An 18,490-nucleotide genomic window follows, 5' to 3' on the forward strand; every position below is an offset into this window, starting at 1 on the left:
TATTATCTCCCCTTTATGCAGTGCTTATAGATTTTATTTTGCATACAGTATTTTACTGTTGAAACCTTGACAGGTGATACCAAGGTTGGATAAAGACTTACCTTGAACATGACCTTCACACTAGAAATAACTGCCACCGAGCCATTTCATTGATTGATTTACTCTGTAATCTTGTATTACTCAAATCAAATTGAGTTTTGAGGAAATAGAAAAGAGAGTGCATTGCATTAACAAAGAATTGAAGGAAAAAAGTGAGAGAGATGTTAAGCCTTTTGTTGCATGTTAATGTTGTATATTTTTCTTTCATTTCAGTTAATCTACCCAGCAGACAGAGAACTGACGGAGCGTGAGCGCACTAACATATGCTACCTGGCTTTTCCCGATAGCAATTCTGGTTTGATGGGTAATGTGCAATTTCATTTTCGAATTCGCCAATGTCCACAGTCCAATCCACTCCATGCTCGCCCTGCCATTCATCAGTACAACGCCACGTGTCCTGTGAATATTCAGGTAAGTTAGGAAGATGTGTTCCTACACTGATGCAAACCAAATAGGAGTAGTATTTCAGCGAAGCTAGAATTCAGCTTTTAAAATTCGTGAATGTCTGTTCCCTAGCAGGAACCTGAGAATCTTTTCTCGCGTTGATATGAGGCAGATTAGAGTCCTCATTCTTGCACCCCTTCAGGTTTGAATGTTATGGCCTACCAAGATTTTAATTCAGCCAGTTAAGTTATAGGAACTTAAGATAAGTCTCCACTAAAAGGATTACGGTTTGTATCTGTGTAGTAACATCACAATTTTTCCAATTTCTGTCATTTCTATTTTCATGACTATATAAACCTGAGACCTTCAAGTTTCTCTCTTAACCCGGCCCCACAATACCTAGGTCAAAGTGGTTACTTAGTGTCCGGTAGTGAGAGTAGAGGGGGTTCTTCCCAGCCCCCACCCCTCTCACAACTGACTACCAACACTTCATTACGAATTTTGATAACCGAATGCCAGCATTGCTGAAATAATTCTCATTTTAAAGAAAACAAGTTTGTATAATTAGGAAAATACAAATTACTCGTAAAAAATGCAATTTTTCGATTAGATGGTTGAAAAGCAGTTAGTTTGATTAAAAATAACAGGCTGTAATTTCAGATTACAGTATTTTTTTATTTAGAATAAGCATATATTTTTTATCTAGTTTAAAAAATAAATTTATTTTTTTTGTCTACTCGAATACTAGTTTTTTACAATAAGGCTGCTTTCACGCAGACAGCCATTCAGTAGGTGCATGTGAAGCAGACTGAAGCTTGAATTTGAAAAACACAACTGTAATTCCAATGAGACCATTTAGATTGAAAACTGAAGACACTGAAAGGATTGTTTTCCCTGGAATCATGACATTTAGCATTTAACTTAGCTTGCTCCTGCTACATTTGCTGAATCACCAGCTGTGAGGACAGTCTTAGACTACCTGCTAACTAACTTAGAAATGTATTTTGACTTTTCCTTTTGTAAATAATCTAAGACTGTTTTTGCTGACTAATTATGTATAATTTTGTGTTCCAGACGGAAGATGGTTACTTGTATGGATATGTATACTTCCGGCAGGTTAAAGACCGAACTCTAAGAAGAGGTTACTTCCAGAAAGTAGGTGGATTATAATTTCTATGAATTTAGTAACTTAATATCAGCGACATTGCAAACTTCTTTGAAAAGTGTATTTTAGAGGAGCTGGTAATTTATATTATCTTCTATTTGAAATTTTTTTGTTTCTTTACTTTTTTTTTCTTAAATCCTTTGGTTTCCTGTCCTTTGAAATACTATGACTGTTATTTTTAATGTATTGTATTGTGTACTCAGCTTTGATTTATTCCTGAATTTTTTTATTCTTCATAGGAAAGTAATGTGTGGATGTTTCTGGTTTTTATCAGTTTTATGCCTTACTATTTTTAAAAGTATACTTACTTCCGTCTTAAACTTATTATATGCAAATTAAAATTCATTCAGACAACACATCTCTCTCTCTCTCTCTCTCTCTCTCTCTCTCTCTCTCTCTCTCTCTCTCTCTCTCTCTCTCTCACAGCAAAAGATGGTTTATATTTGTACATTTGGTTTTCACATTTTTATGTATTCTGTGGTGTGAAGCAAGGTAATTTTTTACTTTGTATTTCAGAGTGTGGTGCTTTTGTCACATCTGCCCTTGGTATCACTCTTTACAAATGTGTTGGATTTGGTCGCGCCGGAATATTTTGATACGGGGGAGGCCAGTCTAGAGGCTGCTTGTCACCATTTGGATCAGTGGCCCTCACCCATTGCAGGAACCACTTTGAGCTTACCACTTCTTGGCACCATATTGCAGGTACCGTATTTATATTTTGTATAATTGTTGCTTTTCAGTGTTGCTGTAGTTGCTTTTGTTAGACATGTAATTGAATATTTTATGTCAGTAAGATTTGTGATTTTATAGGACCATTTATTATGCGTTACTTGAATCATTCGCACAGAAAAATGGAATATTAAGCTCATTGTCAAGTTACTAAATGTCACTTTAGTGGCCATGGTATGTACGGAAATTCACAAAGCCAAGTGAACCAGTAACTGTTATGAGAAATCTTACTGTCTTTTTCCTGAAAAAACCACAATGATTCCATCAAGATCCTTTGTGCCTAATGTCAGGTTTCACTTTTTATTCTATTCTTTACTAATAATCCTTTGCATATACAGTACATGAAGAACAATGGTACTGTATATATTTATCTTTTAAAGTGTTTGCTATATTCAGGCGATGTTGTTTATTCTTCGAGTCAACTATATCACTTAGGTATTGGATGTCAGATATATGTCAGTGTTGGTCACACAGTTCTTGCATCATTTGATCCAAGTTAAAGCTCCTGTGTTTTTAGTCTGGAGAAGTTTTTCTCTCTCAATTGTGTCAAGGTTATTTGTAGGTTATCAGAATTTATATGTTTTAATTTTTTAAATTTTAGATTAAGATTTGATGCCAGCAATGTTTGTGTTCAATATTTCCTTCAGTATCAATGTTTATTAGCCTTAAGAATTATGAGAAGCAGTGAGAAAACTATTATACAGTAATATCAGTATAATTTTGTTTAGACACCATTTAGTGTGTTACTATATATTGTGCAGTTTTTATGAAACTACATTTTTTCTACTTTGAACAGGTTAGAATACCCAGCAGGCAGGATAAACCTGGTGCATCATCATTAACACCACCATCACCTCTTCATGCTACACAGAACCCTCTATCTGTTATGATACCTTGTCCACATGAAACGGAGGTATGCTTTGATAATGTCATTATCATGTTTTACAAATATTGTTAAAATTCATATATTGTATTATTGATTTATTTTGTATTGTTATGATGGATGTTAGTTTGTCGAAATTATTTCATAATTTGAAGATTTGATTACTATTGTTCGTTCAAATTTATTATAGGCATTCCGAGTTTTGGCTCCAGTTCTTCCTCACTTGAATTTGTTATGGGAATTAGTAATTACAGCTGAACCATTAGTTGTAATGGCCATGTCTCCAACAACAGCAGCCAATACTGTGCAAACATTAGTAAGGTAAGTCCTTTATATGATATCTGACTCCTACTGTACTTAAAAGCTATAGTATCTGACTACTGTAATTCCAAACCAATGTGAATAGTAGTAATCTATACTGTTAGCATTCATTGTAATGCAGATCAATGATTTCAAGTACTAACTCATATCTCGCTACCAAGTCGATCATAATAGTTAATGTGCTGTGTTTTAGGGGTTTTGCATACAATGGGCTTCAGGGTAAATTCTCTTTCTTTCTACCTTTTACTTTTCATTCATTACCATATATCATTTTCAACTTAGCTGTCCAAATTCTATAACTATTCAATTCTTACCATTCTAAATATATTGAAAAGTAAATCCATCAAGCCAACCCCTGTGAGGCTAGAAATAGAATTCAATGGTGTGGTCAAAGTTCTATATTGGTGAAGATATGGATAGAACTTTACTAAAGGACCTTTATAATGACATCTCTATAGAGACTTTAAGCCCAGATTTTAAAAGATATTATTGCTCATACTCAATACTGGTACAGTAATTATATACATTGTATACAGTATTTTGATTTTAAGGATTTCATTGAAATTTTGGTTGATGTAAAATAGTAAGTTATGGTATCTTTAAATTACTGCAAAGCTATTGATACAAATTTATATGCTGATTTATATACTGAAGTTAGGAATACAGTAAACTAAAATTTTCAATATTAATCTTACCCGATGATCATGTAGCTGTCAACTCTGTTGCCCGACAGAAAAATCTAAGGTCGGGATACGCCAGCGATCGCTATACAGGTGGGGGTGTACACAACAGCGCCATCTGTCGAGTAGGTACTCAGGTACTTCTTGTCAACAAGAACTCAATTTTTCCTCTGTCGTGCCACCGGCAAGACCTACTTGGATACGCTGTTGTTTCTGGAGTTGTTTTTCACGATTTTGGTGATGTATTCGCTCTAGATTTTAGCCTTCGCTATTCAGGAACCTTTATCATTAGCTTATCAAGCTTTTTGATTAGATTTGGATTAATTGTTAATGAACTTTGCTAGATTTTGGAATTCCCCCTTGACTATTTCTACAATTCAAGATGTCTGACCATTCTCAAGTCCCTAAGTACAGGCAGTGTAGCGTTAGGGCTTGTTCTAGGCGTCTTCCGAAGGCCTCCATAGATCCTCACACCGTTTGTTCCAATTGTAGGGGTAAATCCTGTCAATTGGAAGATCGATGTGAGGAATGCGCTGGGCTTTCGGAATTCGATTTTAACGAATTCCTAAAGAATGCACGTAGGCTAGAGAAGGATAGGATCAGGAGGAGTTCTTCTCGCTCTTTTGATTTTTCCTCTCCCCATGCCCCTCAACCTACTCCTTCCCCTGTAGTGGTGACTCCCGACCCTGCTACTAGTGCTCAACCCTCCATGGCGGACATGATGCGTGCCATTCAGGCTCTTGGTGACAGAGTGGAGTCATTAGCTAATGACCGGAATCAACTTTTGGCAGATGTCAAAGAGTTGAAAGCGCAAAGTGCAGTGGGAAGTGTAGTGAGTGCAAGTGAAGTGAAAAGTGTCAGTGTCAGTGTTGCGCATGAGGGTACATCTGTTCGTGCCAGTCGTCCTCCCAGTCCGGGACCTCTTGCAAGCTCCCAAGCCCAGGGGAGAAGCAATGTCGAAGGACCAAAGGGTTCGACAGGCCTTGATCAGCGTACGGATGTACCCTCAGTGGTTGCGGAGGTATCTGTCAGAGATCGTCCCATCCACAAACAGACGAATGAGCCCTGTCATTCCTCGTCTGTGGAAGAAGTTTCGAGGAAGAAACGTTGGACCAAGGTCTCACGACCTCTCAAGCGTAAGGTCCCTTCCGAGCGAGTCCAACGGCCCAGGTGTAGCCACTGGGTCAGTTCGGACTCGCCGCAGTCTTCCGAAGACTGCACACCTCCCAAGAGAGGTAGAGTGGTTCCGCAGCAGGCAACTACTCCGTCTGTTGCCGCACCAACCACGGTAGATCCTAAGTGGTCCATGCTGCAGACTATGCAGTCTCAGCTTGCTTCCTTTATGCAGGAGTATCGTGCTGAGAAGGTTGACACTGCACCAGTTAACCTACAACCTGCCACGGTTGTGCGCTCAGCAGATACTGCGGCTGCCTGCTCCCACACTCCACCTGTGAGAGCTCCACCACCGATGCGCAGTCGACCCTGCCAGACGCATGTTCATGCTGCACCCTCCGTTGACATGCGTGAGCTACCGCATCAGCAGTGGGAAGGTGCTGTCGAGCTGCCGTGTTTTGACGCAATGCGGCATGCTCCGCAACCCATGCGGCATGCTCCGCAATCCACGGCAGTCCCTTCCACGCACCAGCACTCCGCTTTTGTTGTTGCCAGCTCGCAGACTGACCAGCAGCGGCATGATGTTGGATCCGCAGCAGCTACGCATCCACCCGTGCTGCCGGATTCAGCCGTTCAACTTTCTGCTCCACCTTTGCCACTTCCTCCTCAGCTTTCGGATGATGGAGTATCTGATGACGACGAAGCTGCGCATTTGGACGATCCGCACTCCGACTTAGAAGAACCCAAGTCTACGCCTCCCTCCTTAGACTTTAGGAAAGTCCTTGCCCTGTTCAGGGACTTGTATCCGGAACAGTTTGTGTCTGCAACCCCTCGCTCTCCTCCCTCCGAGTTTGCTTTAGGCATGCAGTCAGCAGCTCCGGCCTTCACCAAACTTGTACTCGCACGCTCATCCAAGAGAGCTTTGAGGGTTATGGGAGAGTGGTTGCAGTCCAAGAAGCAGCTGGGAAACTGTTTTCATCTTTCCGCCTACCAAGCTTGCTTCCAAATCTAGCGTCTGGTATGCCACGGGAGAGGAACCCGGCTTGGGAGTTCCTGCCTCTGCCCAGGGCGACTTCTCAAGTCTGGTTGACTCTCCAAGCAGGCTGGCTATGAGACGATCTAAGATTTGCTGGTCCTTTTCTGACATGGATCATCTGTTGAAGGGAGTTTTTCGTGCTTTTGAGATCTTCAACTTCCTCGATTGGTGTTTGGGAGCGTTAAGCAGAAAGACTTCCCCTTCGGATAAGGACTCTGCCATGCTTATCATGTCTAGCATGGACAAAGCCATTCGGGATGGGTCTGGTGAGCTTGCGGCTTCGTACGTGTCGGGAGTGCTTAAGAAGAGAGAACATCTTTGCTCCTTCTTGTCGGCTGGGATCACTCCTTGCCAGAAGTCGGAGTTGTTGTTTGCTCCGTTTCCAAGTGTCTCTTTCCGGAAGAGCTGATCAAGGGGATGGCTGCCTCGTTGATCCAGAAGGATACCCATGACCTGGTGGCGTCCTCCGCACGTAAGGCCAAAGCTTTACCTTCCGTGCCTAGACCTAGGATGGACACACCAGCGTCTAGGTTCATCCCGCCCTTTCGTGGCAGAACCTCCAGCAGAGGAGGTACCCGTGCCGACAGTCATCGTGGCAAATCGAAGAAGGGTTCCAAGTCCTCAAAAGGCAGAATCTGACTGCCTACCTCTCCAGACAGCAGTGGGAGCCAGGCTCAAGAACTTCTGGCAAGCTTGGGAGAACAGAGGTGCAGACGCTCAGTCTGTGAAGTTGCTAAGGGAGGGGTACAGGATTCCGTTCTGCCGCAGTCCCCCTCTAGCAACTTCTCCCATCAACCTCTCTCCCAACTACAAGGAGAAGGACAAGAGGCTAGCGTTGCAACAAGAGGTGTCGCTCTTGCTACAAAAGGGAGCGGTAGTCATAGTCCGGGACCATCAATCCCCGGGCTTCTACAACCGTCTCTTCCTGGTAGCGAAGAAGACAGGAGGTTGGAGACCGGTGCTGGACGTCAGTGCTGTCGCTCTTGCTACAAAAGGGAGCGGTAGTCATAGTCCGGGACCATCAATCCCCGGGCTTCTACAACCGTCTCTTCCTGGTAGCGAAGAAGACAGGAGGTTGGAGACCGGTGCTGGACGTCAGTGCTCTCAATGCTTTTGTCACCAAGCAGACGTTCACAATGGAGACGACGAAGTCGGTCCTAGCAGCGGTCAGGAAGGAAGACTGGATGGTCTCGTTAGACCTGAAAGACGCATACTTTCATGTCCCCGTCCATCCAGACTCCCAACCTTTCCTAAGGTTCGTCTTTGGAAAGGTCGTGTACCAGTTCCAAGCCCTGTGCTTTGGCCTAAGCACGGCACCTCTTGTGTTTACCAAACTGATGAGGAATGTTGCCAAATTCCTTCACTTGGCAGACATCAGAGCCTCCCTCTATTTGGACGACTGGCTTTTAAGAGCTTCGTCAAGTCGTCGCTGTCTGGAGAATCTCAGATGGACTATGGATATGACCAAGGAATTGGGTCTCCTGGTCAATATAGAGAAGTCCCAACTCGTCCCATCCCAAACCATTGTCTATCTAGGTATGGAGATTCAGAGTCGAGCTTTTCGGGCTTTTCCGTCGGCCCCCAGGATCAGTCAAGCCCTAGAATGCATCCAGAGCATGCTGAGAAGGAACCGATGTTCAGTCAGGCAGTGGATGAGTCTAACAGGGACACTTTCATCGCTGGCCCAGTTCATCGAGTTAGGGAGACTACACCTCCGCCCCCTTCAGTATCATCTAGCTGCTCACTGGAGAAAGGACATGACGCTAGAGGCAGTCTCTGTGCCTATTTCCGAAGAGATGAGGTCTACACTGACGTGGTGGAAGAACAGCATTCTTCTCAAGGAAGGTCTACCATTGGCTGTTCAGACCCCCGACCACCGTCTCTTCTCGGACGCATCGGACACGGGCTGGGGTGCGACACTGGACGGACAGGAATGCTCGGGCACGTGGAATCAGGAGCAAGGAACACTTCACATCAACTGCAAGGAGCTATTGGCAGTTCATCTGGCCTTGATAAACTTCAAGTCCCTCCATCTAAGCAAGGTGGTGGAGGTGAACTCCGACAACACCACAGCCTTGGCGTACATCTCCAAGCAAGGAGGGACTCATTCGAGGAAGTTGTTCGAGATCGCAAGGGACTTCCTCACTTGGTCAAAAGATCGAAAGATTTCGCTGGTAACGAGGTTCATTCAGGGCGACATGAATGTCATGGCAGATCGCCTCAGCCGGAAGGGTCAGGTCATCCCCACAGAGTGGACCCTTCACAAGAATGTTTGCAGCAGACTATGGGCCCTGTGGGGTCAGCCCACCATAGATCTATTCGCTACCTCGATGACCAAGAGGCTCCCGATGTATTGTTCTCCGATTCCAGACCCAGCAGCAGTTCACGTGGATGCCTTTCTTCTGGATTGGTCCCATCTAGACCTGTATGCGTTCCCTCCGTTCAAGATTGTCAACAGGGTACTACAGAAGTTTGCCTCTCACGAAGGGACACGGTTGACGTTGGTTGCTCCCCTCTGGCCCGCGAGAGAATGGTTCACCGAGGTACTGCAATGGCTAGTGGACGTTCCCAGGACTCTTCCTCTAAGAGTGGACCTTCTGCGTCAGCCGCACGTAAAGAAGGTACACCCAAGCCTCCACGCTCTTCGTCTGACTGCCTTCAGACTATCGAAAGACTCTCAAGAGCTAGAGGCTTTTCGAAGGAGGCAGCCAGAGCGATTGCCAGAGCAAGGAGGACATCCACTCTCAGAGTCTATCAGTCAAAATGGGAAGTCTTCCGAAGCTGGTGCAAGGCGAATGCAGTTTCCTCAACCAGTACCTCTGTAACGCAGATTGCTGACTTCCTTTTACATCTAAGGAATGTAAGATCCCTATCAGCTCCTACAATCAAAGGTTACAGAAGCATGTTGGCAGCGGTCTTCCGCCACAGAGGCTTAGATCTTTCCACCAACAAAGATCTACAGGACCTCCTTAAGTCTTTTGAGACCTCAAAGGAGCGTCGGTTGACCACACCAGGCTGGAACCTAGACGTGGTTTTAAGGTTCCTGATGTCAGCAAGGTTCGAACCGCTTCAATCAGCCTCTTTTAAGGATCTCACATTAAAGACTCTTTTCCTCGTTTGCTTAGCAACAGCTAAAAGAGTCAGTGAGATTCACGCCTTCAGCAGGAACATAGGTTTTACATCTGAAACGGCTACATGTTCCTTGCAGCTTGGTTTTTTTAGCTAAAAACGAGCTTCCTTCTCGTCCTTGGCCCAAGTCGTTCGAGATCCCAAGCCTGTCCAACTTGGTGGGGAACGAACTAGAGAGAGTACTTTGCCCAGTAAGAGCTCTTAAGTACTATTTAAGACGTACAAAGCCATTACGAGGACAATCAGAAGCTTTATGGTGTTCTATCAAGAAACCTGCTTTACCGATGTCTAAGAACGCAGTTTCTTATTACATCAGGCTTTTGATTAGAGAGGCCCATTCTCATCTGAAGGAAGAAGACCTTGCTTTGCTGAAGGTAAGGACACATGAAGTTAGGGCTGTCGCTACTTCAGTGGCCTTCAAACAGAACCGTTCTCTGCAGAGTGTTATGGATGCAACCTATTGGAGAAGCAAGTCAGTGTTCGCATCATTTTACCTCAAAGATGTCCAGTCTCTTTACGAGAACTGCTACACCCTGGGACCATTCGTAGCAGCGAGTGCAGTAGTAGGTGAGGGCTCAACCACTACATTCCCATAATCCCATAACCTTTTTTTAATCTTTCTCTTGAAATGCTTTTTATTGTTGTTTTTTGGGTTGTACGGAAGGCTAAGAAGCCTTCCGCATCCTGGTTGATTTGGCGGGTGGTCAAATTCTTTCTTGAGAAGCGCCTAGATTAGAGGTTGTGATGAGGTCCTTTAGTATGGGTTGCAGCCCTTCATACTTCAGCACCTAGGAGTCGCTCAGCATCCTAAGAGGATCGCTAGGCTCAGTAAGGAAGACGTACTTAAAAAGGCAGAGTAATGGTTCAAGTCGACTTCCTTACCAGGTACTTATTTATTTTATGTTCGTTATTTTGAATAACTGCTAAAATGAAATACGGGATACTTAGCTTCTAATGTTAACATGTATGCTGGTCTCCACCCACCCCCCTGGGTGTGAATCAGCTACATGATCATCGGGTAAGATTAATATTGAAAAATGTTATTTTCCTTAGTAAAATAAATTTTTGAATATACTTACCCGATGATCATGAATTTAAGGACCCTCCCTTCCTCCCCATAGAGAACCAGTGGACCGAGGAGAAAATTGAGTTCTTGTTGACAAGAAGTACCTGAGTACCTACTCGACAGATGGCGCTGTTGTGTACACCCCCACCTGTATAGCGATCGCTGGCGTATCCCGACCTTAGATTTTTCTGTCGGGCAACAGAGTTGACAGCTACATGATCATCGGGTAAGTATATTCAAAAATTTATTTTACTAAGGAAAATAACATTTTATAATGTTTGAAGAACCACTTTTTATGAAGAAAATATGCATTCTTCATTTTTGTATAGCAATGCAGTATTTAGTATCTTGTGTTGAAAAATAAAATTTTAATATTAAAGTATCTCTTTTCTATACTGTACTCACCTGATTCTTGTATTGCTTTTTCTCTAGAAACCCGGTTTAATTTACACATACCTGTTAAATTTTAAAAGATTTTCCATTTTCTTTTGCTTTTAACAAATACTGTACATGCTCTTACTAAAGCAATAGAGCCTTTAATCAGTAAGTGATAGGGAGCCTAGGTTGCCGCAATAGGTAGTATAGTCTCAAGTTATCTTGGTTGACTGACATTGATCGCACCAGTGCAAACGCATTCCATATTTCAAACCTTAGGTTAAATGGTTTATCAGTGTAAGCTAGACAAGTAATTAAGATCAGGTTAGTAACCCTTAACTTTGTTGCATTACTTGTGCTGAAAATTATCCCTCTCTCTCAATTATGTCCCACCTCCAACAGTGCGTGGGAGTCAGCAATATGAACATCAGGTGAGATTCATAGAAATAAGTAGAATATTTATAATAAAGTTTCTTATTCTATACTCACCTGATATTCGTATACATGCCCACCCTCCCTTCCGCTGACTCATAGTATCAAGAGGAGAGATAATGTCAACTTTGAAACTGAAGACTATGCTACCTATCGTGGTAACCTGGGCTCCTTACCTTTTACCGATATAGAGCTCTATTCTTTTTTAAGTTCATGTATTAGTGGAAGTGAAAGAAAATTGGAATATTTTAACATTTTTAAAATTTTACAGGTAAGTGTTGATTAAACTGCAATTCTGAAGAAGCAATATGAATATCAGGCGATTCATAAATGTAAATCATTGGCAATTTCTCTTGGGTAACTTACACTATTCCAATTATATGAAATTGTAATATTTGACATTGATTCTGATACAGTATCATGGTTTAGAATTTGACTGAGAAAATCTGCTGCTAAGTTTTTATGAATGTTGTTTTGTATCAATATTTATTAATTACTATACTTGCAAAGCAGTAACATTTACAATGTGGCCTGCTATTATCATATCTTCTATTATAGATTGTTAATCAAGACCCCAATTCATACTGAAATTATATAAATTGTCATGATACCACCTTAAAATTTCATATATAATCTGTTACCATTGTTTTCTGCTATTGTTTGCATTAAAGCTGAAGTATTGTAGTAGTAGCAGGTCATGTCCTATTATTCATACCAATGAACTGCAATTCCCAAAATGGATATACATTTGCAAGGCTTTTAAGGTCCAGTTCTCAAAAATTTTGTGTAAGCACTTTGATAGAGATGGTGAAAGTAAATCTAATAGAAACTGAATTCAGATCAGAAACATAGAACAGTACGCATAACCTTTTATCTTATAGGCTCCTGAATTTAGTCTTCATGGAATTTTATTGTCGTAATAGGTAACTTCATAAAGGACTGATATATGGTATTTTATTTTTGTATTGGTTACAATTCATGTACCGTATGATTTATATTTAAATATTTTTCTAAATTTATTTCAGTCTTATATCACCTTTGAAATTTGGGGGTGATTACCGGCCGTTCTTCACCATACATGACTCAGAATTCAAGGAGTACACAACGAGAACTTCTGCACCACCCAACGTTATTCTTGGGGTGACAAATCCCTTTTTTGCCAAAACGTTACAACACTGGCCACATATCATTAGAATTGGTGATAACACAGGTAAATATATGAAATGAAATCCATGTGTTTTAACACTAATAAATACTGTAAAGGTAAATTTATGATAGTGCAACACCAAGAAATCTTTTGGTCTTTCCATAAAGAATTTGTCTCAAATAAGTCTTAGGGTGGGCTTTAATAGTTTACTTCATCGTGTAAGTTTCATTTATTTGTATTTTCTTTTTATATTATAACTAATTTGATGTTCTGAAACTACTGTAGATATAAGTGTGATCGAAATCCCATTAATAATTTTTATTCCTTATATATGATCTGGCCAGTTCCATGGTTCCATAGTCTTTTGTAAATCAGACATAACTATTACTGTATGCCTCTTGATCTTTTGGGTGTGCATTAACCAGTTACCTCACTTTTTATGAGCCTTTGCTTCTGTAAATAGCTCATTATTCTCTCCCCAGGTGTTGCTCTTGCATAAATCTTCATCCTAGTGCTTATCAGCACTGTATTTTTATTGAATTTTCTTAGTGAGTTCTGTAACCAATAGGTAATTTGAAGTTGTTTTGTTCATTTGGTAGATTACAGGTTTTTTGTTTTTATGATCCATGAATGTAATGAGGCCAGTGCCATCACTTCCCCTCACATGGTTTACTATAGCCATTACTTACAAGTCTTTATAGCTATCCTTTGACCCCTATTGGCATGTACTTTATATCCCTCCAGTATATGCCTTTTCCTTCTTCGTGTCTTTCATTTTGCTGGCCACCCTCTTAACCTGTACTTCATAGTGAACTACAAGCTTTTCTCACAGTTGCACTTCAGCTCTAAAAGGCCTCACAGGCCCCAGCACCGGTTTATATTATCTAACCTGAGTTCCATAAATCCATTTATTATTGTTTTGTTAAATATTTTATAGGGATAGTCTTTTACTAACAAGCTAAAAAATTGTTACTCAGAAGAGAGTTAGTCTTCGTTCTTTGGGGTTGGTTAGTTTCATTCGTTGCAGGTGAAAGGTCCTATCTCAGAAATATTTTGAACACTATTCAGTAGGCTATTATTGATATTATTTATGCTACTCCTTGTGCTCTTTTGGAGTGAAGACGATGGAACTCACACATCAACCGGTACTTGTGAGTTAGGTTAGTGATCATGAGCTTGTGGTATCAGCTGCAACTGCTCACCTTTGACGCACTACAGTTTTCTCATCGATCAGTACCTTCTGGGTTGGTTAGCAAAGTGAGACTGGTGCAACAATAACTGCTGTTTGCATCATTATCAGGTGATTTGTCCTTTTGGACCAACACTTTGGCGATTGAGAGTAAGGATACGCTGTCATGTAAAACTGTCCTCTATTTTTGATTCTGAGAATTCTTCTTAGAAAAGTTGGAGAAGTCCAGGAAAGCTGGACTTTGAGTAATCTCCCCTCTTTTTTGAGAAAACTGTTGCCACCCGCATGACAGATTACCTCGATCACCCGTGCCACTGGCTGATCAATCTTTTGAGGAGTTGCTCTGTCTCAGGGCTCACAGCTCAAGCCATTGACTCATGAGGCCGTGGCCTGTCTCTTGGGACCGTGGTCAGTCTCCTGGGATTGTGGCCTTTTTCCCGGGACTGTGGTCAGTCTCCTGGGATTGTGGCCTTTTTCCCGGGACCGTGGTCAGTCTCCTGGGATTGTGGCCTTTCTCCCGGGACCGCTTGTGGTCTCTGGGTATCGCTGCTGGTCATCCACAACAATGGCTGATCACATGGACGATGGCTAATCATGCAGATCGATGGTCCATGGGACTGTGTCTTATAACGCATTGCCAACAGCCCATTAGAGTCGGCCAGTAGAACCTGATTGAGCTTGCTCCTTCTCTGGATAATGGAGTACCACTTTGGTCATTTCTTTTTTGATGTACAGTACCTCAGTACTTTTGAAAGAGGAGATACTACCATAACGGTCTTACTTCCTGTGAACTTTGTTGAGCCGCTCCCTGATTGATCTCTGTTCTGGCATAACGAGCACACCTGTTGCTCTAAGGATTGGATAAGGGCTGGAATCCTTATCTACCTTTCAGGAGCGTGATGTTGAGGTAGTTGTGGAAGGAGTTATCATTTATTCACACTGCTTCATCCACTGTGTGGTATCTCTCAAGGGCTCTAGTCTTTCAAGGAGACTACAGCCAAGCCTTTTGAGGTGGCCATGCTATTTGGCTCGGGTTTGAAGGGCCCGGCCGTTTCCAGTTCCTGGTAATAACCACCACCAGCTTCTTCCTTCAGAAAGAATTGGATCCTGCTCAACCTGTTCGCTCTCCTCTCAGGATGAAGAAAAGGAGGGGAGCTACACAGAGGTATGTCCCATGTTTTAAGTGGGGGAAATGTCTTCCCTTTTACATTCCATTCTCCTCCCATCCAAATCCGTTTCATACGTACCCTCCAGGTTCTGTCTTTCGACATGCAACAATGGTGGAAAGATCCTAGATTTTTCCTCTTAAAGTCATGTACAATCTTTTCCAGTCCTCTCTTGTTGACTCTTCGTGTGTTTATAGGGATGCAGCAAGAATCCGAATCTTTTCGGCCGAACTGGTACATGTCGGGCTGCATTCAGTGGGAATATTTGCTCCATACTCAGCCTCCATAGAGGAAGATTTCATGGTTTTGGTGACTCAAGGGACTTATAGTACATGTAGGCCTTCAGTCTTTCCAACAGTGCCTCTCTAGTTCCTCAGGTATTCACATGAGTATCCACCTGAGTATTAATCTTATGCTGCTTTGAATGACCTCTATGGAGTCTTTCCAAGACGAGATCAAGAATACTCATCGCTCTTATTATAAACTGAGGATTATAGTGTGATTGCACACTCAAGCAAAAGACAAATACCAGGGATTACTGTACTGTTTAAAGGTGTCTGTTAAAGGTGTCTGGTTTCAGTACCAGTTTCATCAGAATAGATGCTCACCAGAATGTCAGTCAGGCAAGCCCAACCTCCCACTGTGGTGCCCAAGCACAGCAGTGGCCTCCCGAGTAAACAGCTTAAACTTAAGGTTCCCGGGCGAGGATTAATCTGCCGCCATGCGAATGCTTGGCAAACATGTTACCACTGTACTAGCCAAAAGACTAGTACAAATAAGTAGCACACCTATTTTTAATCACTTGGAGCTGCTGAACTACTCATGTTAGCAAGAGGAGTTTTCACTCAATTCTTCCCAGATTGCCAACTCCTCCTTCCCCCTCCTATTCTCTAGAAGACAAAGAAGTAGGAGGTCTCTTGCAAAATGTTCCTTGGGAATTCTAGCTTGCACTCTTTTTCAGGGGGGAGTGAGACTTCTCGCCTTTTAAGCATTACCTTAGGGTTTGTTTAGTGGATCCGAGGCTAGAAGATAGTGTGCATTGCTCCTTTCTTCATTATTCTTGCTGTGACATTATAGCAATGCTCTAGCCCTTAGGAGTATGCTTTCTTCCTTCTGTAGAGTATCGGCTCTGATCTCTCAACTAGTACCTTCAGGGTGGGTCGAATGATTAAGCCTGATGTGATGGTTTTCTCGTCAGATTGGATGCACGTTAACGATCTTGCCTGAGACCTAGCACTGCCGTGAATATGAAGAGTGCCCTTGCCCTTGAAGAGCCGATATCTTCCGACAGAAGGAAGTAATTTACCTCACCCGTTGACCTATTCCTTTGGGGTCCATCGAGCGGACTGTAAGCCCAGTAATAGCTACCGCTTTAGCGCCTGTTATAGGTGAGTGGTCCTGCATCACCAATCTACATGAGGAGGCCTTGATATCTTACATTGAGTGTTGCAGCCTTCTCATTAGACCCAGCAGGAACAAGAAAATGTCTAGACACTGTTCCTTCTTTCTTGGTGAGGATGCTAGCTTGTAGATGTAACTCGGCCATCTCAAGAAGAACTCGCAATCCTTGTCCTGTCAGTAGCCTTCCAGTTTACCTGTTGGTGTACAAGGAGCTGAAGGTTGGGTCTAAATGTGTCAAACTTCTTCTACCTCTCTCTGCCTTATGGATGGTACCCAACAACCCTTGGACCTCTCTTCCTTGGGTTTTTAGGTGGATGCTATATAGATGTGTAACACTTCCAGCCTCCTCACAGGACTTATCATGTATCTTGTTTAAGGTAATATGTTCGGTATGCGTCTTGAGTATAGGCAGAATGAATGGCTTTTTTATTATTATTATTATTACTATCCAAGCTACAACCCTAGTTGGAAAAGCAAGATGCTATAAGCCCAAGAGCTCCAACAAAGGAAAATAGCCTAGTGATGAAAGAAGCAAGGAAATAAATAAGAGATATGAGAAAAAATTAACAATAAAATATTTTAAAAACAGTAACAACAATATCAAAACAGCTATGTCATATATAAACTATAAAAAGACTTATGTTAGCCTGTTCAACATAAAAACATTTGTTGCAAGTTTGAACTTTTGAAGTTCTACTGATTCAACTACCCGATTAGGAAGATCTTTCCACAACTTGGTCACAGCTGGAATAAAACTTCTAGAATACTGTGTAGTATTGAGCCTCATGATTGGGAAGGCCTGATTATTAGAATTAACCTCATTTCTTGTTCCCCCTCGAAGGAATGCAGCACCCACAATCGTTACATGACATCTGATGCTGCTAAGTTATACTGTACAATGGAGCACCTTTCTTACAGACTACGTTTGTCAAGAAGAAAGTTTTGTATCCTGGCAATGAGGAGGCTAGGTTGTTGTCTTGCCAAATATATCCCTTGATGTGCCGGCTTTGACACTGCCAACGCCATCTCCCTATTATGGAGATAGGTTTTCTTGGTCCTAGTACTAGCTTCCTTTTAAGCCAATTCTGACCAAAGCCCTAAAGCCAGTACTGGCACAAGCCCTAACAACGTCAAGATACTTATTTGTTAAGAGGTTATTGGAGTCACCTTCCCTGGTCCCGTATGAAACCAGGAAGAATGACAGGGAGGAAAAAATTTCCAGTTTGGTTCTAGGGGACTACTTCTATCCAGTGAGTGAGTCTTCATATTTTAAAGGACAACAGGTTTGTATATTCGTAGGAAACTAATAAATTCTAAAGGTAATTTGTTTTTTTTTTCTTTGTTATACAAACCTGAGTCCTTTTAATTTAATTTCCCACGTCTATTACCCTTCTCACTCCTAGTCCTGTGCAATGGTGTGTGAAGTGGAAATAACTTCAAGCTTAGGTTGTATCTTTGTAAACTGGTATTGTAAGATGGTAGGGTGATAAAGCTGGTCATATGCCTAATGTGTTGTTGTATTTTGCCATTTAAGGTAATTTTAGACCTCTACAACTCAACTAGGGGAGAGGCTAAAAATTCTGCCTATTCTTAGGAAGTAGAAAATGAAGGTTCTGATGCTGATAGTCCAGACATTTCGGTGGTAATGTTTCTATCGTGTCTTAATTGGAGACTAAAATCTGAGCAGTTAGTAGGTGAGGTTTAGAACAGATGTAGGATTTTGTCCAGTGAAAACATTAAAGAAGGGGGGGGGGGGCATTACTTGGCATAGCATGACTCCTATGTTGTAGCATCTTTACCAAAAGGGGAAAAGCAAATGCACATCACAAAAAAAAAAAAAAAAAAAAAAAACAGCAGACCCACTACTAGAATGCTAAAAAATAGCCAAAGGTATCTAGTGCATTAAGTCAACAAGTTAATAATCAAGGCATGGTTATTAATAGAAAGTCAGAAACAATATTCTGTACAGTAGAATAGTTGTGACCATGAATTTTACCTAATAATTGAATCAGAATGGATTAAAGCAGAGGACTTTTCTGAAAAGATTACAATTGCTTCTATTTGGCATACAGTACTTCAAATAAAAAGCAATGACCTAGATAAAAAACTTGTAGTTGGTATAAAGAACTCTGGGAATCCTCTAAATGGAAGAAAAAATGAAAATGGTCCCCCTCC

At 41.8% G+C, this 18,490-nt stretch overlaps 1 protein-coding gene across 1 annotated transcript in view; it reads left to right on the forward strand.

Annotated features, from left to right (window-relative positions):
• Positions 1-18,490, forward strand: part of LOC137640154 (protein DENND6A) — an 82,240-nt gene that overhangs the window by 54,896 nt on the left and 8,854 nt on the right. Inside the window, exons 2-7 of the mRNA XM_068372662.1 lie at positions 313-510; positions 1,558-1,638; positions 2,165-2,350; positions 3,174-3,290; positions 3,451-3,581; positions 12,438-12,622. Coding sequence (XP_068228763.1) covers positions 313-510; positions 1,558-1,638; positions 2,165-2,350; positions 3,174-3,290; positions 3,451-3,581; positions 12,438-12,622 — 898 coding nt within the window. The remainder of the gene's footprint in view (positions 1-312; positions 511-1,557; positions 1,639-2,164; positions 2,351-3,173; positions 3,291-3,450; positions 3,582-12,437; positions 12,623-18,490) is intronic.

The sequence above is a fragment of the Palaemon carinicauda genome, chromosome 4, assembly GCF_036898095.1.
Source record: "Palaemon carinicauda isolate YSFRI2023 chromosome 4, ASM3689809v2, whole genome shotgun sequence".
Taxonomy (NCBI): domain Eukaryota; kingdom Metazoa; phylum Arthropoda; class Malacostraca; order Decapoda; family Palaemonidae; genus Palaemon; species Palaemon carinicauda.